The sequence below is a fragment of the Thamnophis elegans genome, chromosome 8, assembly GCF_009769535.1.
Source record: "Thamnophis elegans isolate rThaEle1 chromosome 8, rThaEle1.pri, whole genome shotgun sequence".
Taxonomy (NCBI): domain Eukaryota; kingdom Metazoa; phylum Chordata; class Lepidosauria; order Squamata; family Colubridae; genus Thamnophis; species Thamnophis elegans.
The window spans coordinates 72,670,387-72,697,358 of record NC_045548.1 but is presented as its reverse complement, the minus strand read 5'-3'; the positions used below and the strand labels follow the sequence as shown (position 1 = coordinate 72,697,358).

Genomic DNA, 26,972 nt, shown 5'->3' with positions numbered 1-26,972 from the left:
GTCTTTGGTGCATATGCTCTCAGTGACTTATGACCCTTTTTTATGCTTACAACTATTGCCGCATCCCCCACTGTCACATGATCAAAATTGAGACACTTAGCAATTCACTCATATGTATGATGATTTCAGTATCCCAGGGTCATGTGATCCCCTTTTGTGAATTTCTGACACACAAACTCAATTGGGAAGCCCGATTCACTTAACAACTGTATTACTAACTTTATAACTGCAGTGAATCACTTACGAAGTGGGCAAGAAAGGTTGTAAAATAGAGGAAAACTTACTTAACAAATATTTCACTTAGCCACAGGAATTTTGGGTTGAATTTTGGTCATGAGTAGAGGATTACCTATACAAATTTGTTTTTCTAGATCTAAAGTTTGTCCAAGTAATGAACAATGGAGATAAGAGTTGCAGAATGCTTGTGAATTATTGAGCTTTAATTTCTCCTATGTGTAGACCAGGGACCTCCAAAGTCAGAAACTTTAAGACTCGTGGACTTCAACTCCCAGAATTCCTCAGCCAGCAAGGTTGGAGACTCCTGTTGTACACCACAGCAACTGGGAGATGGACCTTTTCTTCCACATATCTCCATTTTATAGCTTGGCTATGAACATACCAGTTGATAACCTGGCTTTGCCTGGGTATTTATTTATAGAGGGAAAATGACTGGACCAAACATAATTTCTAATGTTGGATTTTATCCCTTACCAGAGGGAACCCCCTTGTGGAGTACTGTGAAGCTGTTACCATAGCAACTCCACTGCATTGTACAGTAGAAGCCATTTTACGGCAGTACAGTAGAAGACATTTTAAGGCACAACAGGCTGTATCTTAACAGAACACACACATACCCCGGAGGAGTGTTAGGATGACTTACCCCAAAAATATTTTTTTCCATCTATGTACCAAGTTTGGCTGAAATTGCTCCAGACATTCCAGAGTTAGTTGTCAGCCCATCTGAACTTGACCTCAGTTTGCAGACCATCCATTTCTGAAGTACGTCTTTTCTGCCTCAGAAAGAAGGAAGCATCTCGTCATAAAGCCAAATAGACAAATAAGTCACTTGGTTTTGTGCTTAATCTGTACATTGTTTTCAACCTTTCAAACACACGGATTAGACACGCCCTGACTATCATGTTGTCAACACCTTCACAAATCTCGGCAGACTCCTTGCTGACTAATTTTGTCTCTGAGCTGCGCTGCCAAATAGATTTGTCCCATATGGCGAATTAAACCGATTTCTTTATGTTGGCACCGCGGTTACACATTCACTTTGGGCTGCCCGAAAAACTGAATTTCACCTCTACAATTCACTATCTTGTACAAATAACCAATTATGCATACGGGATGTCAGGCTTCAACTACCTCTCCCCATTCTGGCCCATTTGTGTCACATTCTTAGAAGTACTTAATTAAAAAGGAATTAAGGCAAAGGAATGATAAGAACAAGCCGTGAAATCTTTCACATGGTAATTGCTTTAACACTGGTTGCATGCTGCCAATGAATGCCTTCCACAAATTAATGGGCATTATTGATCCGAGGATAGGTTCAGCACGAGCACCTGACTAGCAAGAAGAAAAGCAAAGAAGGACCATTTAGAAAGAGATCAGGAAGATCAAAAAGGAAAGGATAATCCTGTGCATTGTAATGAGAAGAAGCTTATGGCTTCCCCAATCTCTTGTTGTTGTGGCCCGTCAGTGGCAAGTGGAGCTGGCAGTAGATTCAGACAGTAAGGAGGTTGGGGGGGGAACATGGGCCGGTCCTGGAGTCTGTGGAAGCTCTGATAAGGGCTCTGTGTTGGAGGCAGGGAGGGGGCCAGAGCCGTATGCCAGTTATCAGCTGCCCTTGGAGTCAGAGATCAGTGGGGCAGAAGAACAGCAGGAGCCTGTTCCCAGTGTGCACATATGCAGAGTTGCCATGCAAAGCTAAAGAACAGGGGTCGACTTGGGAGTAATGGCTCCTCCCAGAAGAAATAAAAGAGGAGTGAAAGGGGAGTGGAGTTTGCAGGAGACAATTAGTTCCCTTCATTGGCTCTTGAATCTCCAAGACTCCTTGCCAAGTTTTGCAGATATCAGCCTGGCAGCTCTCCAAGCCAGATAAGGTCTGTGACTGTAAATCCTCCATCGAGAGACTTTGCTGGATGTGAATGAGCAGAATTCACAGTAAATTAACAAAAAGGTGCTTTGTTGGGACCAGGAGTTTGCTTCATGCTCTTGGGAAGCCTCAGTCAGAACCCCTGTACTTCGTGTAGTAAATTGTCTTTTCTGTGTTTATTTACTTATTTATAGGAATTTCTATGGTCACCCAACTTACTCTTAGTGACTCTGGGCAACTTACAGGGATTTAAAAAATCCAACATAAAACCTTTCATTAAAAGCAATAGCCTCTAATCCTCTGGCAGCAACAATCAACTAAGCCATTTGATAGGCTCCATAAGGAGTCCAACGGCACTCATGGTTTGGAGGTTGGTGAACCTGTGTTCGAGACCCAAATGCTCCCATGGGGCGGAGTGAGCTCCTGTCCTTTACTCCAGCTCCTGCCGAGAACATGAAAGGAGTCCTCAACTGGACATCTCCTGGGCTAATCCTTCCAACACAGAAGCACCGAGGTGCTTCTGAGGAGAGAGTGATGGGATGGGCTCCATTCCTCTCTTGGCCAAACCAGGTCTTCAGAGCGTGTGAAAAGGGTGTCAAATTGGGGACCAATTTTATCTCCACAGGGATGATGTTCCACAGGGAGGGAGCCACCACAGAGAAGGCCCCTGTTGCTCCCATTAGGTCATGTGTGGGCAACCATGGAACCTTTACGATCTGTGGACTTCAGCTCAGGAATCCTGGGGGCTAAAGAGCACAGGTCACAGAGTTTCCGTAGTTGCCCAGCTCTGCACTAGATGGACCTCCCTGCTTCCCTTTGGCGAAGGCTTTTCTTTTTCAAAAGGAAGCAAGGGTGAAGAAGCCTCACCCTCCCGTGGATGGTAAATGTGGAAGAAAACTACTCATCATTCTCTCTGTGTTCTTTCTTTGATATTTGCCCTTTTAGGTAATGATTCTGATGTTGACCTTGACAGGAGGGAGGATGAGCGAGAAAAACCATCCAAGAGGCAGCGGGTACAAAGGACTGAGAAAAGTCTTGCCGCAAAAGAAGCAGACTCGGGAGCTAAGAATCCTATTATCAGTGTGGTCTTGACAGCCCACGAAGCAATTCCAGGTAACCACAACTATTTCAAGGGAGAGGGGAGATTTTTGCCTTTCTTTCTTTCTTTCTTTCTTTCTTTCTCTTCCTTCCTTCCCTTCTTTTCTATCTTCCTTCCCATTCTCTCCTTTTCCCCTCCCTCTTTCTTTCTTTCTTTCTTTCCTTCCTTCCTTCCTTTCTTTTCTATCTTCCCTCCCATTCTCTCCTTTTCCCCTCCCTCTTTCTTTCCTTCCTTCCTTCCTTCCGTCCTTCCTTCTTTCTTTCTTTCTTTCTTTCTTTCTTTCTTTCTTTCTTTCTTTCTCTTCCTTTCTTTTCTATCTTCCTTCCCATTCTCTCCTTCCTTTCTTCCTCTCTTCCTCCCTCCCTTTCTTTCCTTCTTTTTTTCTCTTCCTTCCTTCTCTCCCTTTCTTTCCTATTCTCCCTTCTTTTTTGTTCTTTCATTTTCTTTTTTCTTCTCTCCCTTCCTCATTTCTTCTCTTTTCTATCCCTCCCTCCCTCCCTTTCCTTCCTTCCTTCCTTCCTTCCTTCTTTCTCTTCCTTCCTTGTCTATCTTCCCTCCCATTCTCTCTTCTTTTTTGTTCTTTCATTCCTTCTTTTTTTCTCTCTCTCCCTTCCTCTCATTCCTTCTCTTTTCTATCCCTCCCTTTCTTTCTTTCCTTCCTTCCTTCCTTCCTTCTTTCTTTCCTTTATTATTATTACAATTAACTCAAGGCAACAAACATATCCAACCTATCTTCCTCCTCCTATTTTCCCCACAACAACAACAACCCTGTGAGGTGAGTTGGGCTGAGAGGAAGAGGGAGAGAGAGAATGACAGGCCCAAAGTCATCCAACGGCTTTCATGGCTAAGGTGGGACTAGAATTGACAGCCTTCCAATTTCTAGCCTGGTGCTTTAACCGCTAGTTCATTTTGGCTGTCGCTAAATGACACATTTATTTCATCTTTCCATAAAGATGATCTGAAGATCCATAATCATCCATATTCGTAATGATCCAAAATCATTAGGTATTAAGTCAATACCTAATTAGGCATTGTTGGTATTTAATAAAGCCATTGTAATTTGCCTTTTTCAGAAAATTTTTGGGATCTGAATTAAGAGTAGTGATTTCTCCCCACCACCACCAAAAGAATGAAATTTAGATTTTTTGGGGATATGATTGTTCCTCGGTGTGAGATGAAATGTATCATACAAGGTATGCATTGTTATGTTGTGCTATGGTCGTATATTCTAACCAATTGACTGTATTGGAATGTATTTTGCCTTAGGGTAGGTTTGTGATAAATTGTAAGGGTCACTTAGATGGGATCATCATTCTAGCCATTGTGTCAGCGTTCCAAATAGCATCCAAAAGTAAATCAAAGTCCAAGGCAAAGTATTGCTCAAAGTTCCAATTTATTAAGAGAGCCATGTTGACACATCTGGGAAAACCCGAATCTGAAATCTTCCCGGTTTTTCCCACCCAGTTGAAAGTTCAAGATCTTGCCCCCACACCCACAAGTCCATCCCATGGACCAATCTTCCACTGCCATGCTGGCAGCTTCCACCCATCCAATTCCAGTCAGGTGCAGAGACAAAAGATGACCTTGGCTTTCTAGAAAGAATTTTGTTATGGCTACAATGCATCTCACTCCTACAATCCCCCACTCCCATTTTCCCACAATAGGAAATGCATAGTAGAATAATAGAAAGTGTGGCAGGCCAAAGATCCGAAAGAAAAGATGGCTGCAGGCCTAACACATTGTCTATCCACTGCAGGATGAAGGGCTCTTCTGCATGTTTCCAATCAATATATCTTGAGCTTTCCTTTGCCAGTTGGGCCCACAATACTTGCTGATGTCGATCCATCTTGTTTTAGGTCTCTTTTTTGTGGATGATTTTTTAAAATCAAGAATCCATTCTATGACTGCCTTAGTCCACCTTGCTATGTGACCAGCCCATTTCCATTTCAATTCTTTTGCTCTTGACGGCATGATATACTCACGTACTATGCAATTATGAATGTAAAAGGCTCTGCATCCCTACGGTTGCATTTCAGCATAAAATATCTAGCTTTTGACCCAAGAAGCTAGAAGAGTTTGCCAAATCATGGAAAAATGGGGGCTCGCTTCTTGTCTGCTCATTAGACTTGCAAAGTGGGTTAAAAAATGAAATTATGGATGGTAAACTTAGTTGTCTATAAATAATGCAGAATTCTAGATGGCTGAATCCCGGAGCTCGACTGTGAGTGGTAAAATAAGGGTTTGAGGGCCCGAAAGCGTTTTCTGACCCACATAAGCTTTAATTCTTAGACGAATCAACTGAAGTTCCACTAATGGGCTCATGTGCATTTTGGTTAATTGCACAGAGCATAGGAATTACATGGCTGACCTGCTCTAAGAATGGTCTTTAAATCTTTACCAGAATGGAAGGACGGAGTGTCTCATGCTACAGCAAATCTTTTCTTTCTGGGTTGTGCAAATTTTGCCTTTTGACTGCACAAAATAACATTATTCCAGTACTTGGAATACTCTGGATTTGAAATAGAATAGAATAGAATAGAATAGAATAACAGAGTTGGAAGAACCTTGGAGGTCTTCTAGTCCAACCCCCTGCTTAGGCAGGAAACCCTACACCACTTCAGACAAATAGTTATCCAACATCTTCTTAAAGACTTCCAGTGTTGGGGTATTCACAGCTTCTGGAGGCAAGTTGTTCCACTGATTAATTGTTCTAAGTGTTAGGAAATTTCTCCTAAATTCTAAGTTGCTTCTCTCCTCGATTAGTTTTCACACATTGCTTCTTGTCCTGCCCTCGAGTGCGTTGGAGAATAGCTTGACTCCCTCTTCTTTCTGGCAGCCCCTGAGATATTGGAAGACTGCTATCATGTCTCCCCTAGTCCTTCTCTTCATAAAACTAGGCATACCCAGTTCCTGCAACCGTTTTTCATGTGTTTTAGCCTCCATTCCCCTAATCCTCTTTGTTGCTCTTCTCTGCACTCTTTCTAGAATCTCAGCATCTTTTTTACATCGTGGCGACCAAAACTGGATGCAAATATTCAAAGTGTGGCCTTACGAAGGCCTTATAAAGTGGTATCAACACTTCACATGATCTTGATTCTATCCCTCTGTTGATGCAGCCTAGAACTGTGTTGGCTTTTTTGGCAGCTGCTGCACACGGCTGGCTCTTATTTAAATGGTTGTCCACTAGGACTCCAAGATCCCTCTCACAGTTACTACTAGAGATATGGACTTCTTTTTAATCAACTGTTACTGGTAGTCCTCGACTTACAACAGTTCATTTAGTGACCATTCAAAGGTACAACAGTACTAAAAAAAGTGGCTTATGACTGTTTTTCACAGTTATGACCCTTGCAGCATCTCCATGGTCCCGTGATGAAAATTCAGATTTTTGACAACTGACTCATATTTATGATGGTTGCAGTGTCCTGGTGTGTGTGTGTGTGTCATAAGTTCACCTTTTGCAACCTTCTGCTAAGCAAAGTTAATGAAGAAGCCAGATTCACCGAACAACCCTGTTACTAACTTAACAACTGCAGTGATTCATTTAATAGAAATAACAAGAAAGATCATAAAATGGGGCAAAACTCATTTAACAAATGTTTCACTTAGCAGCAGAAATGTTGGGCTCAATTATGGTCATAAGTTGAGGATTACCTGTGTAGATGTGGATTTCTTTTTAATCAATGATTATTCCATGGATGCAATGGATTGATAAATAATATTTCATGTGGTCAATATATTATTTATTAGGCTTTTATCCCAACTTTATGTATACGTGTGTGTGTGTGTTTATGTCTGTGTCTATGTCTGTGTATGTTCCAGCATAACTCTGGAACGATAAGTCTGGAGCAATTTCAACCAAATGTGGTACACAGATGACTTACTCCCTGGAAACACATACTGTGGAGTAAGACACCCCTAACAACTCTCGGGGTGTGTCCGTGTCCATTTGTGTGTTCCAGCATAAGTCTGGAACGCCTGGGCCACTAAAATGAAAATGACTCAATTATATCTAGAGTGTCAAGTCACAGTACTTTTGAGAGTGATAATGTGCATTTTGGATTCAAGTTCTGTTAAGTTACAGCATGCTGTGCCTTAATGTAGCTTGGAAAGAAGGTTTTAATGGTGGACAGGATCACATGGATGAAGAAAAAAAAAAAGGGAAGAGATGCTGAGAGTGCCTGAGTTTTATACCCTCTCTGGGCTTTTGAATTTGAGCTTGTATCCTGATTGGTTGTCAGACTCCCATGGATCCATGCGGGGGCAACTCGGTAGGCTGTCACGAGTCCCAGGCTTGGTTGAGCCTTGCTGGATGATGATGTAATGAAAGGGCTTTGGGATTCCTATTATGGCTCTGCCTAAAGGACGTAGATCTTTGTAATGTAGAATAGATTGGCTCAGGCCTTAATGGACCATTCACAAAAGTGGGGGCTGAGTTTCTGCCTCCCTTTTAGGGGGAATATTCTGCCCTTTGATATAGTAACAAATCTGTAAATATATACTGTAGTTCACTGCCTTTGTGGCCCTGTGTATGAGTTAAACTGATTTAGTTGAGCTGGTCCTTCTTTGAGTTGTGTCCTTGGGCAAGTTTGAAAGTTTGCCCATTTTGGGGTACGGCAGTGTGAAGCTTGCAGGCTTTTAACATTTTATTTAGCAGTCCCGCGTGTAGGTTAACCTGTCTTGTTCATCCTCCAAAGAGAGACCTGGAAAAAAGGAGGAGAAAAATGAACAACTTCAAGAACACAACAGCAGAAAAATGTTTTGTCTTGTGGATTTTACGTTTTTTTTTTTTTTTTTGGTTATGTTGAATCTTGTAAATGCAACCTCAGCATCCTTCCTGCTGCAAGGAGGAACATTTTTCTCTTGTGTATAATCCCTTTAATTTCATGCATCTGTAATTTCTCCATCTATGTCTTCCGTTGTCTGTTTTCTTCTACACCTAACTATCTATGCATCTGTGGAAGAAAAGCTATTCCTTTTTTACCAGACTCGTATTCCCTTTTAACTACCGTATTTTTTGGACTATAAGGCGCACCATGATTTTGAAGAGGTAAATAAAAAAAAAAGTTTTTGCACTGCAGGCTTCTCAAACCCTCTGCACTCCTCATTTTTTGCAAAAAAAAAAGGGGGAGGGGCATGCAGAGCTTTGGGAGGCTTGTAGAGTGCTCCTGTGGGCTGCCCCCCCCAAACAAGCAAAAATGGCTCGTTTTTGCCCTCCCCAGCCCCAGGAGCACTTTGCAAGCCTCCCAAATCCTCTGCACGTCCATTTTTGCAAAGGGGGAGGGATTTCAGTAAGCAAAAAATGCTGTATTCAGTGTATAAGACGCACCCAGATTTTCACCCTCTTTTTGGGGGGGGAAGGTGCATCTTATACTCTGAAAAATACGGTAGTCCTACAGAACAACAGAGTTGGAAGGGATCTTGGAGGTCTTCTAGTCCAACCCCCTGTTCAAGCAGGAAGCTCTGTACTATTTCAGACAAATGGCTGTCCACTCTCTTCTTAAAAACATCCAGTTATTGCTTCTTTCTCTCCAGCCAGCCAGATATATGTAATTCTTGATTTATAACCACAACTGAGCCCAAAATGCATGTTGCTAAGTGAGACTTTTACTGAGTTCTGCTCCATTATACAACCTTTCTTGCCACAGTTGTTAAGTGAATCACTTCGGTTATTAGTAGCACAGTTGTAAAGTGAATCTGACTTCTCCATTAACTCTTGCTGGACAGAAGGTCACAAAAGATGATGACATGACCCCAGGACATTATAATTATCATAAATACATGGCTGTTGCCACGTGCCTGAATTTTGACCATGGGGAAGCTGCAGTGATCATGTGTGAAAAAAACCAATCATAAGTCACTTTTTTTGTTGCTGTTGTAATTTCGAATGGTCATTAAACAGGCTGTTGTAAGCTGAGAACTACTTGGACTGATTTTTTAAAAATCTGTGCTTTTCAACTCTTTAAAGAGAAAAGTGTTAGCAAAAGAAAGGACCATTCTCCACATTTCCCCCATACTCCATTTTTAACACTGAGCACTTAAATATATGTTATTTCTCTAAATAAGTTTGAGTAAACCTAGTTGATGGGCAATAAAGGGGGAAAAAAAGAGATGAGCTACAGAGGGAAAAAGCACTCATTGTTTATCAAAACAGCTTTCTATTCGGTTCTAAATGTCAGCTTTTAGCTTTATCTTTTTTTTTCTAACATTTTCTCATGTTATCTTCTTAACTGTTTGCTACTCATTTTTCTCCTTTCTTGGTTTTTTCCCCATGGCCTTTGTAGATAAGCTCTCATGTTGAAATTAAAATATGATGCCATATTGTTCACATTTCAAGGTTGTTAATCTACTGCTGCACAAAAGCAATGTTATTCTTTAAAAAAAAATGTTGCTCATTAACTAAGATAAGTTGTTAGAGCTGAGCTACAACTCAGCAAAGGGATATTTCAGGATTCGGGTGATAATACCAAGATGGGAAACTAGCAAAAAAAAAAAGAATTGGTGAATGAATGGATGAGAGAAGCAATCTTTAATTGTTCCTTGGCTTGCCATTTCTTACCAGCAGATGTCCTCAAGATTGTCTCTTCCTTGTACCCTGTTTCCCTGAAAATAAGACCTCCCCGGATAACAAGCCCAATCGGGCTTTTAAGCACATGCGCTAAAAATAAGCCCTCCCCCCAAAATAAGCCCTCCTCGAAACTATTGCAACACAGCAGCAACCATGAGGTGACCACACTCGCTGCCTCCTGCATCTCAAAAATAATAAGACCTCCCCGAAAATAAGATTAAGTGCTTATTTCGGGAGAGTCAAAAGAAAATAAGACCATGTCTTGTTTTTGGGAAAACATGGTATCCAGGTTAGATTTGTTTCTAGGTTCAGAGTAGGGCTATATGTATGGAGAGAGTTAGATTAAGAAGCTGAAGAGTTTAACACTTTGAGTCTCAGTTTATATATGGAGATGTTTTCTTAGCTGGTGGAGGAGTGAAGCTGCGATTTAGTCTGGAATCATTATATAGGCGAAAGAGGACAAGGCCTGAACCTCCTCTTGAATGCCGGTGAGCCTTATCTAGTCTTGCCCATGTGCAAACTGCCACGCATTGAGCAATAAAGTAGGTCATTTGAACTCTTCACATATGGGACTGGTTTTCCTTATCTGAAAGGAATTAGCTAAATAAAGTGTTGCTGAAGAGACTCATCGTGTCTTCTTGAAAGAAAGAAAAAAAGGTCATTCAACATATTGCTTAAGCTGATGTCCACTTACAAAAGAGATGGCTTTTGTAACTGGCTTCAGATGACCAAAAAAAAGTGTTCAAATTTCCTTCTTATGGCTTCGGCCGCTTGATTGCTGGGGATCTCGGACTGGAAATGGACTTTGCTTGCATTTTGACAATCTTGAGATTTGTGTCACCAGGCTCTTTTTCTAAAGTAAGCTTTGAGTTTTAGTATGCTTCATTGTAAGATATACTACTGCAATAAATATCTTGAGTTTATTATCGGAAGCTGGTGTGTAGCTTGGCAGCCTAGAATGTTACAAGAGTAACTTTCAAAAATTGTTTATGATGGATAGAGTAGAGAGGGAGGCCAGAGTAATGGTATAAAGGGTGGCCTTGAAGGGCAGAAGGAAGCTCCATTACCAAGACAACAATCAGATAAACGAGGCTTGAGCCCAGACAAATAAAATGCCTTGTGAAAATGCCTTATGATCAAAATTCAGATCATGGGACCATCAATTCAAGTCAAACCTTTATTGTACAATGCGATTGGCTGAGCCTCCCTTTGTGCACCCTCCCCCCACAACACAATACAACTCACAGTGAAACACAAACAAATTCCTAGCCCAGTTAATCCGGCTAACAAACACCCAGTTCTATTGCACTATGTGAACTTATTGCAAGTTACGCCCTATGTTGTTGTAGAGTTATTTTTTAATTCAGGAGCCTGACAACCCACGGATAAAAACTCTTCTTCAGGCTGTTTGTGCATCTTCCTATGCTTCTATAGATGGCAGGAGAATAAAGAAGAGCTGACCAGGGTGTGAGTCGTCCCTGAGGATTTTCCTCACTCTTCTAAGGCAGCGAGCCCTAGCAATGTCATCTAGTGGTATCAAGGGACAGCCCACGATGTTTGTAGTGTCTTTCTATCCGCGGCTGTCAAGCCAGCATACCACACCGTAACACAGTGAGTGAGGACGCTGTCTGTTGTGGGCCAGTAAAAGGAGGTTATCGGTTGTTGTTCCACTTTATTTTTTTGCAAGACCCTGAGGAAGTGGAGTCTCTCTTGGGCCTTTCTGGCCACCTGGGTCATGTTGATTTTTCAGGTGAGGCCTTCGCTGCGATAGACCATGGGGATGCTGCAACAGTCACAACTGCAAGAACTATTCATAAGTTGCTTTTTTCAACGCTGCTGTAATTTCAAATGGTCACTAAACAAATTGAGGACTACCTGTATTCTGCTTATCCCGTATAGTATTTTAGAGGCTTTTAGGTGAATTGCATTTCTGTTTTTTGCTGCAGGTGCCACAAAGATAGTTCCTGTGGAAGCAGCTTCTCCCCAAGACGAGCAGCCCGTCAACTCAGAAACCTCCGTAGCGGACTCATCTCAGCGAAGAGGTTATCAGGAATATGCCATTCAGCAAACTCCTTATGAGCAACCAATGAAATCAAGCAGGTAATCTCCATTTACAAATCTTAAGCACAGGGTAGCCTTCTGGGCAGAAACATTCTCTAACTTAAATTACTGAGAAGGAGCAACCATGGGCATTTTTGGAAAGATGCTTGGGAGACCTTGTGTTGATATATTGTAGGCATCTTTTTTAAAATTCCAGGAATTTTAATTCATGCTAAGGAGATTTCATCATTCACGGAAAGCTATCTTTCTTAATAGAAGCTAGGTAGCAATTAGCACATGAGAAGGCTGGTATTTGGAACATTGCATTGTTGTTTTTTCCCTATTTAGCTGATTATATATATCAGCCAAATACCATTCAGTCATCACGAAATCTCCAGAACTGTAAAACCTACAAACTTGAAATTCGGCATGAAGCCATGCCTTGGCTTCTAGATGCTCGCTAAGAAAGGGTTTTTTGAAATGACCATCAGATCATCATTATTTCTAATGTACAGTATTATATTAACACACATTGATGCTAAGGACTTAGATGTTCTACTCCCCCTCCCCACCTGAAAGGAACTCTGTTCCAACTGACAGTTGCCTTATATGGGCTTGGCCAGCACATGACTCATCCACCCTGCGTGCTGGGAGTTCAGACATTCTACTCCCCCCTCCCCACCTGAAAAGAACTCTGTTCCAATTGCCAGTTGCCTTATATTAACACATACTAATGCTAAGGAGTTAGAAATGGTACTCACGACCAACCTGGTCTATCTGAATGGCTCTTATTCTCATATCTGCTTTCGTAGATTTTATGACTTGATTCTTTTGCTCCTTAGGTTGGGAGCCACTCAGTTAAAAATTTTCACCTGCGAGTATTGCAACAAGGTGTTCAAATTCAAGCACTCCCTTCAGGCCCACCTGAGGATCCACACCAACGAGAAGCCCTACAAGTGCTCCTTCTGCAACTATGCCAGCGCCATCAAAGCCAACCTGAACGTCCACCTGCGGAAGCACACGGGGGAGAAGTTCTCCTGCGATTACTGCCCCTTCACCTGCCTGAGCAAAGGCCACCTCAAAGTCCACGTGGAGAGGGTCCACAAGAAGATCAAGCAGCACTGCCGCTTCTGCAAGAAAAAATACTCGGACGTCAAGAACCTGATCAAGCATATCAAGGAGGCCCACGACCTGCAGGACAAAAAGGTGAAGAACGTCTTCGACCAGCTCCGCTTAATGACGCGGGAAGGCAAGAGGCAGCTTCTGTACGACTGTCACATCTGTGAACGCAAGTTCAAAAACGAACTGGACCGCGACAGGCACATGCTGGTCCACGGGGACCAGAGGCCCTTTGCTTGCGAGCTCTGCGGCCACGGAGCCACCAAGTACCAAGCTCTGGAGCTGCACGTCCGCAAGCACCCTTTCGTGTACATTTGCAGCGAGTGCTCGAAGAAATTCGTCAGCTCCGTCAGGCTCCGATCGCACATCAAAGACGCCCACGGGGAATTGCCGGAGACCTCGGTTTTTAATAATTCCATCAACCAGAGCTTTTGCCTGCTGGAACCCGGAGGAGACATCCAGCAGGAAGCCCTGGGAGAGGAATTGTCCCAGACGGCAGCTGAACTGTCACTTTTGAACTCCAAGGCGCTCTGCGTGGTGAAGCCTGTTTGCACGGGAGAAGGAAATGCCACCGAGGGAAGCCATGAAAACAATAACGCCGCGGAGAGTTTGGGAACATCTCCTCTCCTTTTGGATTTCGAAAGCCCGCCAGCAGCCAACGCACCAGACCCAATTTGTGAGCCGCTAACTGAGTTGCTGTCCCCACATGCTAGCTTGGTCAGTGCTTCGGATAGCTTTTTGCAGAAAAACGCTTCACCAGATTCAGAGGGGGAAAAGGCCCGTTTGGCCAAAGACCAGCTGCCCTTGGACTCTTCGGCGAACGTCCACTGTGAAGTTGAACAGCTTTTGGGAGATGAAAACTCCACTTTGAACCAGAAATGCCAAGGTCCAGAGAGCGTTCCTGATACCCAAGAAGAGAGCCAAACCGTTGGTCTTAGTCATCAGGTAGCCAACGACTCAACTCTCGAAAAGACGGAGTCCTCCACTTCCCTTCCCCTTCTAGAACCCGGTGTAGAGTCTCACCAGAAACCAGAGCCTTGTCCTCAACCTCCAGAGGATCAAACTGGAGCTGCAGCCTTTATGCAGATTTTGGACAACCTGCAGAAACAACAGATGAATACAACTTTGTGTGAGAAGATACGGAAGGTCTACGGAGACTTGGAATGTGAATACTGTGGTGAGCAAGATGTTGATGGCTTGTTTTCACGTAGGACCCATGAATAGCAGAAGTTTTGTTTCCATAGTAATCACCAGAACAATAGGATTGAGGGTCGGTTTCTTAAGGCCACCCAAGGAAGGAGGGTTGCTACCCTTCTGAAATTAATTATTTTGTAGCTCCCTTTGAGAAGCAAGAGTTCAGGATTCGACTCCTTCTTTAATAGGATCATCTGCCCTGTGAGAGGAACCTAGAGAGGGATCTGGGATTTAAAACCTGGAGGCTGTTCCTAGTATTTGTATTTCTATTGTATTTAATAGATTTATAGGCCGCCCAATCCCGGAGGACTCCGGGCAGCTTACAGAAGAAGTTTACATTCTGCAACTACAGTTTAATTCTTACAGAAGAATTATAAAAAATAAAAAATTAAAAAACAGAGGAGACAGATTAAAACCGCATCATGCACCCAATCTGGTCGGGGCTGGACCTCAGTCATGAGGTCAACAGCCCCAGGCCTGCTGGAATAGCCAGGTTTTGATAGCCTTTCAGAAGGCCATGAGAGTGGGTAGGGTCCGAATCTCTGGGGGTAGTTCATTCCAAAGGGTCGGGGCAGCCACAGAGAAGGCTCTCCTCCGGGGAGCCGCCAGCCGACATTGCCTGGCTGACGGCACCTGAAGGAGGCCCACCCTGTGGGATCTTACCGGCCATTGGGAGGTATGTGGCAGTAGGCGGTCTCGTAGGTATCCTAGTCCTGTCTTAAGTAAACGGTGAGGATGTGGAGTCTGGAATATGGGTCAAAAAGCAGGAGCAAGACACATCAGATAGGTAAAGAAGCAACAGACCTGGTTAGACGAAAAGAATTAGGGAAAATCATGGTTGAACTAATGGATCCTTTGTACTCTCTGAGCTTGGGATAGAGCAGAGGTCAGCCACCTGCAGCTCTGGAGCTGCATGTGGCTCTTTCATCCCTCTGCTGTGGCTCCCTGTTGCCGGTTGGCACCACAGTTTTGAAAGGAACTTCCGGTTGGGGAGGGGAGCACGGTGTGCCAGGAGGAGACTCGATGGCAAGGGAAAGGTTTTCCGGTCAGTTCCACAATTGATAGGGCTTTCAGTTAGGACAGGTAGAGGGAAAAGGACACCGTGCTAGGAGGAGAAACTATGGTGGGGGAACTGGACCAGAACTGGACTTCCAGTCGGTTCCAGAACTGAACAAGGGGGAGGAGGTCCGGCTTCCGGTTAGGACCTTTGTGGCTCTTTGAGTGTTTAAGGTTGCCGACCCCTGGAATAGAGGAATAGAAACAGTACTAGCAGCTCAAACACTTAGTTACGCTCAGTGCTGCCTGAGGAATTCTGGACAACTCCAGAATTAAGTCCACAAGTCTTAAAGATGCCAAGTTTGGAGACCCATTTTAAGCCATGCAATAAGATCTTTTGGAGCATACGTTTATCAACCCCATTAATCTCTTCGCCACATCTTCGTTTTTCATGCTTTGGGAGTTTGGAGACCCCTGGCATAAAAGAATACGAAGTGGGTGAGAAGAGAGTTAAACGTACTGGGAAGGAGTAAGCATCCCTCTTCTGTTGAGCTCAGTGGCGGATTTGGTGGGACAGAATGGAAGAGAATGTTAGAGGAGCAGATAATTAATGCCTCATTGAGTAAGGATAAGGGACTACTACTCCATTCTTCTTCTTGTGCCATATCCGTCATTGGATGTTGGCGATCACGTTGGTGATGCTATTTTTGTCAACAGCCACATGAGAAAATGCTATTGAGTCCCTTAGATTTTGAAGCCATGATGTTCTTCTTCTGCCTGGACTTCTTTTGCCTTCAATCTTTCCTTGGAGGTTTGGTTGACCCAACTTATATGTAACAGCTGCCTGTAGGTTCACATTTCAAATGCTTCTAGTCTCTTCAAGTGACTTTCTCTCAGAGACCAATTCTCCACTCCGTAGAGCAGGATAGAAAAGATGTAGCATCTGACAAGCCTGATTTTCAATCTTAGGCTTATGTCGTGACTGCAGAAGACCGTTTTCATTTTTAATGATATTCCATTCTGCCCTACCAAACGTACCACACAGCCCAGCAGAAACGTTTGGGCTTCTAGTACCGCTTCTGTACCTGGCAAATCCATGGCTTAAATCCACACTTACCTTCTATGGGCACCCCCAGAATCTTTCATTTTTCCACGATAAGATATATACATATCTGTGTGTGTGTGTGTGTGTGTGTGTTCCAGCATAACTCTGGAATGCCTCAAGCAATTTCAACCAAACTTGGTACACAGATGATTTACTCTCTGGGAAAAAATACTGGGGGGGGGGGGACGACACCTCTAACACCACCCTTGGGGTGTGTGTTCTGTTACGATACAGCCTGTTGTTCCTTAAAATGGCTTCTACTGTACAGTGCAGTGGTAAAGGCTTCACAGTACTCCACAAGGGGGCTCCCTCTGATAAGGGGGAAAATCTAACATTAGACAATACGTTTGGTCCAGATATTTTCCCCTATAAATAAATACCTGGGCAACGCCAGGTTATCAGCTAGTATCTAAATAAAGAAGAAGATAGAGAAAAGTTTCAAGAGGCTGCAAAGACCACCATTCAACCAACCAAAAAATTAAAAGTTGGGCTCTTGATTCCTAAACTCTTCAACATTATCCTATTCCGGTGCCCTGGCAGTGACAGCTTATCTTTGACTGGCATTAACTGTCAGCTAGAGAACCCAAGCTGTTCTTTGTTTTGATTGAAGAAGGCAACATTTTACCCTTGGGAGTTTGTGCTTCTCCTTGTGGTAAATCAGCTATCTAAAAAACGGAAGCTCCAGAGGTTCAGCCTTAATATTAAACCTGTGTTCATCTATTAGCCCCAAAATCTTGCTGACGTTGTTACTAGCATTGCTTGCCTGTTTTTTTAACTTCCAGCTTGCTACTGAGGACCTGCAGTTTCACATTTTCCATCATCTTAGTTTCTTCAATACCCTGTTTCCCTGAAAATAAGACCTCCCCTAAAATATTTAACTGCTTGCGCAGCCAGTCCCCGCCGTTTCCTGGGGGAGGGGGGGGACTTGTCCCCACATGCACCTACCATCCTCGCAGAAGCCACTCCTGCAAACCCTGGCTCTCTTCTCTTAGTGGCGGCCGCAAAAAGAGCAGCAGACCCAGCAACGCTAGGGCTGGCAAGAGTGTGCCAGAAACAGAGACACAACTTCCAGCCCTCTCTGGATCAGCTGATCCATGGACCACGGGCCAAGGTTAAGGGGCCTCCTGCACCTCAAAAATAATAAGAGTTGGCCAAAAATAAGGCCAAGCGCTTATTTGAGGGGTCAAAAGAAAATAAGACCCTGTCTTATTTTGGGGGGAACACGTTAGTAAACCATATTTTGTGTGATCCTTGATGCTTTCTGAGTTAATTACTTGATGTCTGCAAGAAAATGAACGCAAGCTAAAAGAGTACCAAGGACCCCACATTTCAACCATGAGCTATAAATATTCCCTTCTGTTGAAACCATATTTTGTCCCCGTTTTTTCAACTTCTCAACACGCGTCCTGCAACGAAACTTTTATCAATCCCCCTCTTAATTTAAATCCGAGCCAACTAAACTCCTGGCTTCCTGCAGCTGTTATAGCAAAAATGCTTTCTCCTAAGGTATGCCTCCCTAGGTAGTCCTCTCCTGATCTCCTGATAACACTAATAAGGCTCCCCGGTGCAAGTGCTTTCTGAAAATTGCATTTAATAACAACTCTCTACATTAAGAACAGTTCAATTAGCAGAATACCTTTTAGAAATGTTTCTCATTAGGGACACAATTGGCACAAGAATGCCAGTTAACCATGTCCAGATGAGGTTCCTGTCTTTCCGGAAATAATTAAATCCATTTCATCAAGTCTTTTAAATTCATTTACTGGAGAAAAAAAGTATATTTAAAAGGATCGTTGGGTTTTGTTCTTGTTTTTTTTTTTGCTTTGCTTCCAGCAGGGCACCCTTAGCAGTTGTGTTCTCACAATATGTTAACTTAGTACAGCTGCTATCCTAACCAAATCTGCTTACCAATACATCTGGTAGATCATATCCCTATTTTGGGGGATCCCAAAGCCCCTATCCCTTTTTTTCCCCTGAAAAACCCAGTTGTCCCACAAGAAGGACTAGAGGTGACATGATAGCCATCTTCCAATATTTGAGGGGCTGCCACAAAGAAGAGGGGGTCAACCTATTATCCAAAGCAACTGAGGGTAGGACAAGAAGCAATGGGTGGGAACTCATCAAGGAGAGCCGCAACCTAGAACTAAGGAGAAATTTCCTGACAGAACAATTCATCACTGGAATGACTTACCTCCAGAGGTTGTGAGTGCTGCAACACTGGAGACTTTTAAGAAAAGACTGGAGAACCGTTTGTCTGAAATGGTGCAGGGCTTCCTGCTTGAGCAAGTGTTTGGACTAGAAGACCTTCAAGGTCCTTTCCAACTCTGTTATTAAGGGAGGCCTGGCAAGTTTTCATATCATCACAGTCCCCTTTCTCATTGTCCACAATTGCAGTGTTTGGTCAGTATAATCAGTATTTGGGAGGTATGTTCTGTGCTATTAGACCTCGTGACCCGTCAAAACCGCGCTCGACTAAGCCGCGCCCGATTAAACCGTGTCACTGATGTCATCAACAGGGTGACAACAGCCAGTGTGGAGAAAGAAGGGCGCTTTGAAAGCAAGCCGATTCAACTTAAGGTAAGGGTTAGGTTTAGGGTTAGGATTAGGGTTAGGATTAGGTTTAGGGTTAGGTTTAGGGGGGTTAGGTTTAGGGGTTAATTTTAGGTTTAGCGTTTACAGCGTGCTTCTGTCTCCGCGCTGTTATCGCCCTCTTGATGACGTCAGCTACGCGGTTTCGTCAAGCGCGGTTTAGTCGAACGCAGTTTTGTGGTGGAACCATTAGACCTTGGTCATGACTTATTTTTTCAAGCTGCTTTTTTTTACTCCAAATTATTTGGGGGGGGGGGGAAGGTGGGGGACTAGATTTGCCAAAACGGTTTCAATTCTGTAGGATTGGGTATTTTCATGATAGGATTAGACTACATTCATTTAACCAATTTAGATTTGTTCATGGCTAATTCACTCTGGAGGGACACGGTGGCTCAGTGGCTAAGACGCTGAGCTTGTCGATCGGAAAGGTTGGCAGTTTGGCGGCTCAAATCCTTAGTATGGCGTTACGAAGTGAGCTCCCGTTACTTGTCCCAGTTTCTGACAACCTAGTAGTTTGAAAGCATGTAAAAATACAAGTAGAAAAATAGGAACCACCTTTGTTGGGAAGGGAACAGTGTTCCGTGTGCCTTCAGTGTTGACATGCTGACCACATAACCACGGAGACTTCTTCGGACAGCCCTGGCTCTTCACTTTGAAACGGAGATGAGCACTGCCCCCTAGAGTCGGGAACACCTAGCCTTTAATTTACTCTGTGTGCGTTAATGGACTGGGGCCTGATCATGTTTTTTGGTGTTCCTGCAACATATCAGCCTTCTGGTTGAACCAGATTACAGAATTGTGGGAACACGACCATCTACTTATTCATGTTTCCTTGCATTGTTTTCAGGCAAGTTGTTTTGGTACCAGGTGCATTACGACATGCACGTCCGCACGCACACCCGAGAGCATCTTCATTACTGTTCTCAGTGCAACTACTCCTCCATCACCAAAAACTGTCTTAAGCGCCATGTCATCCAGAAGCATAGCAACATTCTGCTGAAATGTCCCACCGAAGACTGTGATTATTCTACCCCGGATAAGTACAAACTCCAAGCCCATCTCAAAGTGCACTCGGAGTTGGTAAGCCTGCAATCTTGATAGTACCTTTTGTTTAAATTTATTTACAGGTTTATTTCAGATTTTAAAACTACAGGTAAGTCAACTGTTGATTTTCAACAGTTTGTTTAGTGACCGTTTAGTGACTGTTCAAAGCAGTGGTGGGTTCCAGATCCCGTTGCAACCGGTACGGCGCGTTCATGTGGAGGACGCCGGGCCCCGTACGGTTGCAATCCTCCACATGACCGTGTGCGGTGCGCGAATGTATCTTACCTTCCAGCGACGCCTCCGCAACGCTCCAGCTGCTTGGAGTACGTGCCGTGCGCGGAAGCGCCAAAGGCTTTAAAGGACAGGTGAGCGTGGCCGGGCGGGTGGGCCCTCTGGAGCACTGTACCGGAACGGTACCCGGTGCTCCGGGCAGGCTCCGGTACCCCCATACCGGGGCGCACCACCTGCAACCCACCACTGGTTCAAAGTTAACAACAGAATTGAAAAAAATGACTACCAACCATCTTTCACAGTTACAACCTTTTTTTAATCGTTTTTAATTTGATTTTTATATTTGATATTATTATATACATATTGATCCATGAATAGTGTGATACCCGAGTATCATACATTTCAATACAAATATACATTGTATTATTATTAGAGTTTGAAAGATGGTATCAGAAAAAACATGAATAGATATATTTTAAATGCTTTAAATGATTGTGATTGGTACCAGAAGTGTATATTGAGATATTGAATAATGAAAGAAAGAAAGGATAGAACTTTAACATAAACAGATGTGAAAAGCTAAATAATGGAAATATGAATAATAAAACAGATGAAAGATGGGAAACAGAAAATAAATGTTATTATCACATCCTTGAATATAATAATGACAGGAGGGAGGGGGAGTCAAAATAGAGATAGAAATAAGGGGAAATAGATAGATAGATAGAGAGAGAGAGAGAGAGAGAGAGAGATAGATAGATAGATATTTGAAAGCGTAAGACGAAGGTTTAGAACTGAAGGGTGGTAGTAAAAGATATGAGTAAATAATATGAAATAATGAAAATGAAATGTAATAACACAGTTACAACCTTGATGGTCACATGATCAAAACTGACACTTGGCAACTGACTCATATTTGTGACGGGGTCAGGTGCTTCCTTTTTGCAACCTTCCGACAAGCAAAGTTGATGGGGGAGCCCAAATCAGTTAACTACCGTGTTATTAACTTAATAACTGCAATGGTTCACTTAACTCTGGCAAGAAATATAGTAAAATGAGGCAAAACTCACAGTGAAAAAACTGTCTCACTTAGCAAGGCAAATTTTGGATTCAATTGTGGTCATAAATTGAAGGCTACCTGTACCAATCTCCTCCCCCAAAGGGATTCTGGGAGATGTACAAATAAAATAGTGAAAACATAAAAACAGTATACAGTATAAAATTTGAAAGATGCAAGCAATGTTAAAAATCAGTTAAAGGGGGATTTAAAACAAAATTTGCCAGGTTTTCTGCAGGGGGAGACTCAGATGGAAATTCTACCGTTATTTATGACTATATTATTTGCATTTGTTCCATAAATACCTGTTATCAGCCTTCTAAAATTCTCCAGCTAAGTAGTATTGCCTTACTTGTTTCTCAGTTCAGGTGTGGGAAAGTCTGAATTTTGGGACTATGATTATGGATTGATTGAATAAAAAGGGGGAAAAGGTTCTGTGCCACTGGAGCGTAACAACCTCTGAATGAGTTTCCTAACTAAATACTAGGCATTTTGTATCCGGATGAATTGGTTGCATTTGGGTTATTTTGCATAATTTAATTTTGGGTTTCTTTTGCATTAGTAATCAAGAGAACCCAGAACCTGGGGAACATTTATTGACTTGACCACTGACGCATCAAAACAAGTACAGTTTATGGGGAAAAGCTCCTCGCTGTTAATAATTTCATGGCTTAATAGTTTTTACACTAGGTGGCATGCCTGTATGGAAATTGCACCTCAGTTAAACACATTAAATCAGACAAAAATATGGAAAGGTCATGAAAATTTTCTTCCTTCCTTTTCTGTCTTTCTTTCTCTCTCTCTCTCTCTCTCTCTTTCTTTCTCTATTTTTATTTTTCTTTTTTCTTTCTTTATTCCTTTCTTTCTCTTTCTTTCCTTTTCTGTCTTCTTCCTTCCTTCCTTCCCTCCTTCCTTTCCTTTCCTTCCTTTCCTTTTTGTAATTTTTATCGTTCTTTATTCTCATTCTTTCTTTTTTATCTTTTTTATTTTTTTCTTTCCTTACTTTTCTTTCTATCTTTCTCCTTCCTTCCTTCCTTCCTTCCTTCCTTCCTTCCTTCCTTCCTTCTTTCCTCAGTTGAGTTGAGGCAAATTTATTCAGCAATATATATATATATCCTTCTTACCTTTTGGAGAAAGAAGAACTGTATATAAAATTGCCTCTGTGGACTGCTAATTTTCTGCCCTTATCTAGGGCATATAAGTGCAATAAATTCCAATTCCTTATCTAGGAGTAAAAGTGCCTCCAGCCATGTCCCAGCAAGCACCCTTGACTAAATCTCTTCGTCCCCTCGGCACACCAACGATATGCCCTTCAGTCGTGCATAGCAAAGTCCTCCCTCCCCTTCCCTTTGGCCTTAATTATCTTTTCATCTTCCCTCCTTGAGGCATTGGCCAAAGTCTCAGCAAGTCCATAGACAACAAAAGGCCTGGAAAATGATGCTTTCTACTTGACTTTGCAGCTTCCTTGCACATGAGTATAACAGTATTTATAGAGAGAGGAAGGTGCCTGGGACCAATTTGCTTGTGCTCTTTCTTTGTAGGGTGAGATATAATCAGTGAAGGAGAAGTGAGAGTTATGGGAAAACGCAATAAGAAATCCTTTTGTGGCATAGAACATACAATCATAGGGCTGGAAGGGACCTCAGAGATCTTCTAGTCATCCTCTGTTTAAGGCAGGACGTTTTATATCTGTGATGGCAAACCTATGGTACGCGTGCCACAGGTGGCACACAGAGCTCTCTCTGCAGGCACGCGAGCCGTTGCTCCAATTCACGCGTGCCTCCCACCAGCCAGCTGGTTTTTGGGTCTCTGCCGTGCTTGCATGGGGGGGCAGGGCTTACATGAGAGACACATGCACAGGGGGCAGGGAGGTCATGCACGCATGCACAGGGGTTGCACTTGCATGCACGGAGACAGGGTGCATGCAGGGGATCGCACATGCTTTCGTGGGGGGGCACACATGTATGCGCAGAGGTGAGCGGGAGCATGGGAGGTCACATGCATGTGTGGAGCCCAGGGTGCACGCGGGGAGGGTCACACTCGCTTGCACGGGGTGCATGGGAGGATGTCACATGCACATTGCGTTATTTTTGGCCCGAGATGAAAGAAAGGTTAGCCATCACTGTGTTATTTCATCCCGATCCAATCTCTTCTTAAAACCCTCCAATGTTGGAGCCCCCACAACCTCTGGAGACAATATAGCAATAGCAATAGCAATAGCAGTAGACTTATATACCGCTTCATAGGCCTTTCAGCCCTCCCTAAGCGGTTTACAGAGTCAGCATATTGCCCCCAACAATCTGGGTCCTCATTTTACCCACCTCGGAAGGATGGAAGGCTGAGTCAACCCTGAGCCGGTGAGATTTGAACCGCTGACCTGCTGATCTAGCAGTAGCCTGCAGTGCTGCATTTAACCACTGCGCCACCTCAGCCATTCCATTGATTATCCGTTCTCACTGTCAAAAAATATCTCCTGGGTTGGTTCTCTGTTCATCTGCATCCATCATAGCAGAGTTGGAAAGAGTCCTAAATGGGGCCTCACCTTCATACCTTGCTGCAGGTGTCACCTTCCTCTTTGTGGACCCACATGGAGGACTAAGTCTCTTCCTTGGGGGGGGGGGCTGCAGTTGGGCTGGGGCAGACCACACCCATCCTTCTCAACCACCAAGGAGAGAAGCTACCAGGAACTAAGGAGAAATATCCTGAACAATTAGTCGGTGGAACGGGTTGCCTTCAGACATTTTGGGTGCTCCTTCACTGGAGGATTTTAAGAAGAGATTGCACAGCCATTTGTCTGAACGAAGAGACTGGACAGTCACTTGCCTGAAACGGTGTAGGATCTCCTGCTTGAGCAGGGAGCTGGACTAGAAGACCTCCAAGGTCCCTTCCAGCTCTATTCTGATCTGAAGAGGAAATGCAGAACTGTCATAACCAAGGCAGTCAACTGGGAATTTGCCGTAATATTCTTTCTCCTTCCACCTGTCACATATTACAGAGAAAAGCCTAATTTGGGAGTCTTTGAATCTACATTACTATACCGTGTTTTAGTTATGTTGTATTTCGAACTTCTGCTCCAAAACCTTGACAGAAGCCAGGAACCACTAAGCCACTGACTGATCCCACAGACTAGGCCTCCTCCGAATTCCATCTGCCGGCCAATGTCGGCTGGCGACTCCTCGGGGGAGGGTCTTCTCTGTGGCTGCTCCGGCCCTCTGGAACGAACTCCCCGTGGAGATCCGGACCCTTACTACCCTCCTGGCCTTCCGCAAAGCAGTTAAGACCTGGCTGTTCCGGCAGGCCTGGGGCTGTTGAGCCATCCGGCCCCATTCGAGGTTACGGCTGTTGTATAATTTTAAATTGTTGTTTATTTTATTTTATTTTATTTGTATCCCTTCTCCTTTTTATTGTGAGCCGTCCTGAGTCCCTCGGGAATAGGGCGGCATACAAACCCAATAAAATCCTAAATCCTAAAATTTCTTACTTAAATTTTTTGATGCCTATATTATAAAAGAACACGAGGGAATTTTGTCAATACTCTTTTCCCTCCTCTCTGATGTCTGACAGTGTTTGTGGCTTTTTTTTTTCCTTAAAAAGAAATGTTCAGCATGATGCATCTGATGTTTTTACAACTCTTCTTTACTGACAGGAGAGAGACTGTCGGCCAATATCTCCAACAGGTTGAATCCCTTTGGAAAAGAAAAATGAGAGTGTTCAGAATAGCCAATTTCCTACTCTAACTAAGCACCGTGTCCCCGAAAACCGCAGGTTGCAGCATGAAATTCTGAGCAAATGGGGGTGGGGGGAATCCTTCTATAAATGCACCATAGTGTTTACAGGTATTTATTAGGATGATTATAGCCTGAATTAGAGAAGAATGCTCAGCTGAATTCATTCTGCATGGAAAGTCTGGGCTTGTTTTCGGATCACGGTCTCGGTTTTTATTTGTAGCAGTTCAATTCTTTCAAACTGCTGTGCTCTGTGTGCGTTTGTGTCTATCGGAACGGTACCTACAGCTTCGGCAGTGTTTTAAGAGCCTAGCGCGTCGATTGAATAGCAGGGTTTTCAAGAGATGCCAGAGAAAAAAAACAAGAGAAAAAACTAGATAAAACCTCCAGTTACCTTTTGCCTAAATTGGATGCTACACACCATCCACTGTCAACAAAACAACAAAACTCTGCCAACAAAAGTGCGTATAGTCAAGGCTATGGTTTTCCCAGTTGCAATGTATGGTTAGTTTAGTTAGTTTTTAGTTTTATTGATTTGTATGCCGCCCACTCCCGAAGGACTCTGGGCAGCTTACAATAAAACAAGGGGGGGGGGGATGATATACAAACAACATTAAAATATACAACAATCACAATCTCCGGGGGGGCTGGATATATCGAAGGCCCCCCGGCCTGCTGGAGCAGCCAGGACTTAACAGCTTTGCGGAAGGCCGGGAGGGTAGTAAGGGTCTGGATCTCCACAGGGAGATCGTTCCAGAGGGCTGGAGCTGCAACAGAGAAGGCTCTCCCCCGGGGAGTCGCCAGCCGACATTGGCTGGCAGATGGAATCCGGAGGAGACCTAACCTGTGTGATTGAATCGGTCTATGGGAGGTGATCGGCAGGAGGCAGTCTCTCAGGTATGGCTATGGCTATGAAAGTTGGATCATAAGGAAGGCTGAGCGCCAAAGAATGGAGGCCTTTGAACTCTGGTGATGGAGAAGACTCCTGCATTGAGTCCCTTGGACTGCAAGGCAATCCAACCAGTCAGTCCTAGTGGAGATCAGCCCTGACTGCTCTTTAGAAGGCCAGATCCTGAAGAGGAAACTCAAATATTTTGGTCACCGAATGAGAAGGAAGGACTCACTGGAGAAGAGCCTCATGCTAGGTAAGAAGAGCCTCATGCTCCCCAGACCCCAGGAGCACTCTGGAAGCCTTCTAAAGGCTACGTACAGCCATTTTTGCAAAGGGGACAGGGTTTCAGGAGGCTAAAAACACTGTGTTCGGTGTATAAGATGCACCCAGATTTTCACCCTCTTTTTTGAGTGGGAAAAGGTACGTCTTATACTCCGAAAAACACGGTATTACCTCGGCAAAGTGAAGGTCTTACATATAGCAATGAGAATTTTTTAAATTTTCTCTTTGTGGTTGGAATTTTCCTTGGCAGACCACTCTTAACTCTGCAAAAAAAAAAAAAAAAATCTTAATTTTTATCTCTGAGTCTCGTGTAGCATTCGGCTTTTTCAGGAAGCAAATCCTGGCATTTGTTAGAAGTGGAGCAGTCTGTCTCTTCCCCGCTGTCAAAGTTCCCAGGAGCCTTTATGGAGCTGGCTGCATATGTTCAAAATTGAATTAGAGTCTCCAGCTCATCAGCTTGACTTCGAAATTATTAGTTTTTGGGATGATAATGTACTTGAGGTTCTGCGTATTTGTTTTTCTGGTTTCTGAAACGTTCAATTCCCATCGAGCAGATATATTCAAACATCGATAGAAATAATAGTTTAGGGGCTTGGAATCCATTCCCATTTAGCTTTCTGTTTTCCCCACGTGGGATGAAATGGTCCCAAATATCATTTACGCATAACATTTGCGGAAGAAAGCAATTTCACTCTAGCAGAGGTAGTGTCAGTCTTCTTAAAACCTGCCATTTCTAGAGCCAGTTTTAATTTTGAATCCCATGACCTGTTCAATTCAAGGACATCGGTCTGCCGGGCGGCATCTGTCCTTTGCGAGAGTTGGTTCGTAATATGTCTGTACAGTATTGGTAAACAAATTGTTGCTCACAAAATGGTACTGAACTCCCAAAATTTTCAGCCATGCTTGACATAGAAATAGAAGTGCTTGCTTGCT

At 43.5% G+C, this 26,972-nt stretch overlaps 1 protein-coding gene across 1 annotated transcript in view; it reads left to right on the top strand.

Annotated features, from left to right (window-relative positions):
* Positions 1-26,972, top strand: part of ZFAT (zinc finger and AT-hook domain containing) — a 119,168-nt gene that overhangs the window by 30,471 nt on the left and 61,725 nt on the right. The window contains exons 4-7 of the mRNA XM_032222991.1: positions 3,044-3,211; positions 11,712-11,865; positions 12,648-14,101; positions 19,656-19,888. Coding sequence (XP_032078882.1) covers positions 3,044-3,211; positions 11,712-11,865; positions 12,648-14,101; positions 19,656-19,888 — 2,009 coding nt within the window. The remainder of the gene's footprint in view (positions 1-3,043; positions 3,212-11,711; positions 11,866-12,647; positions 14,102-19,655; positions 19,889-26,972) is intronic.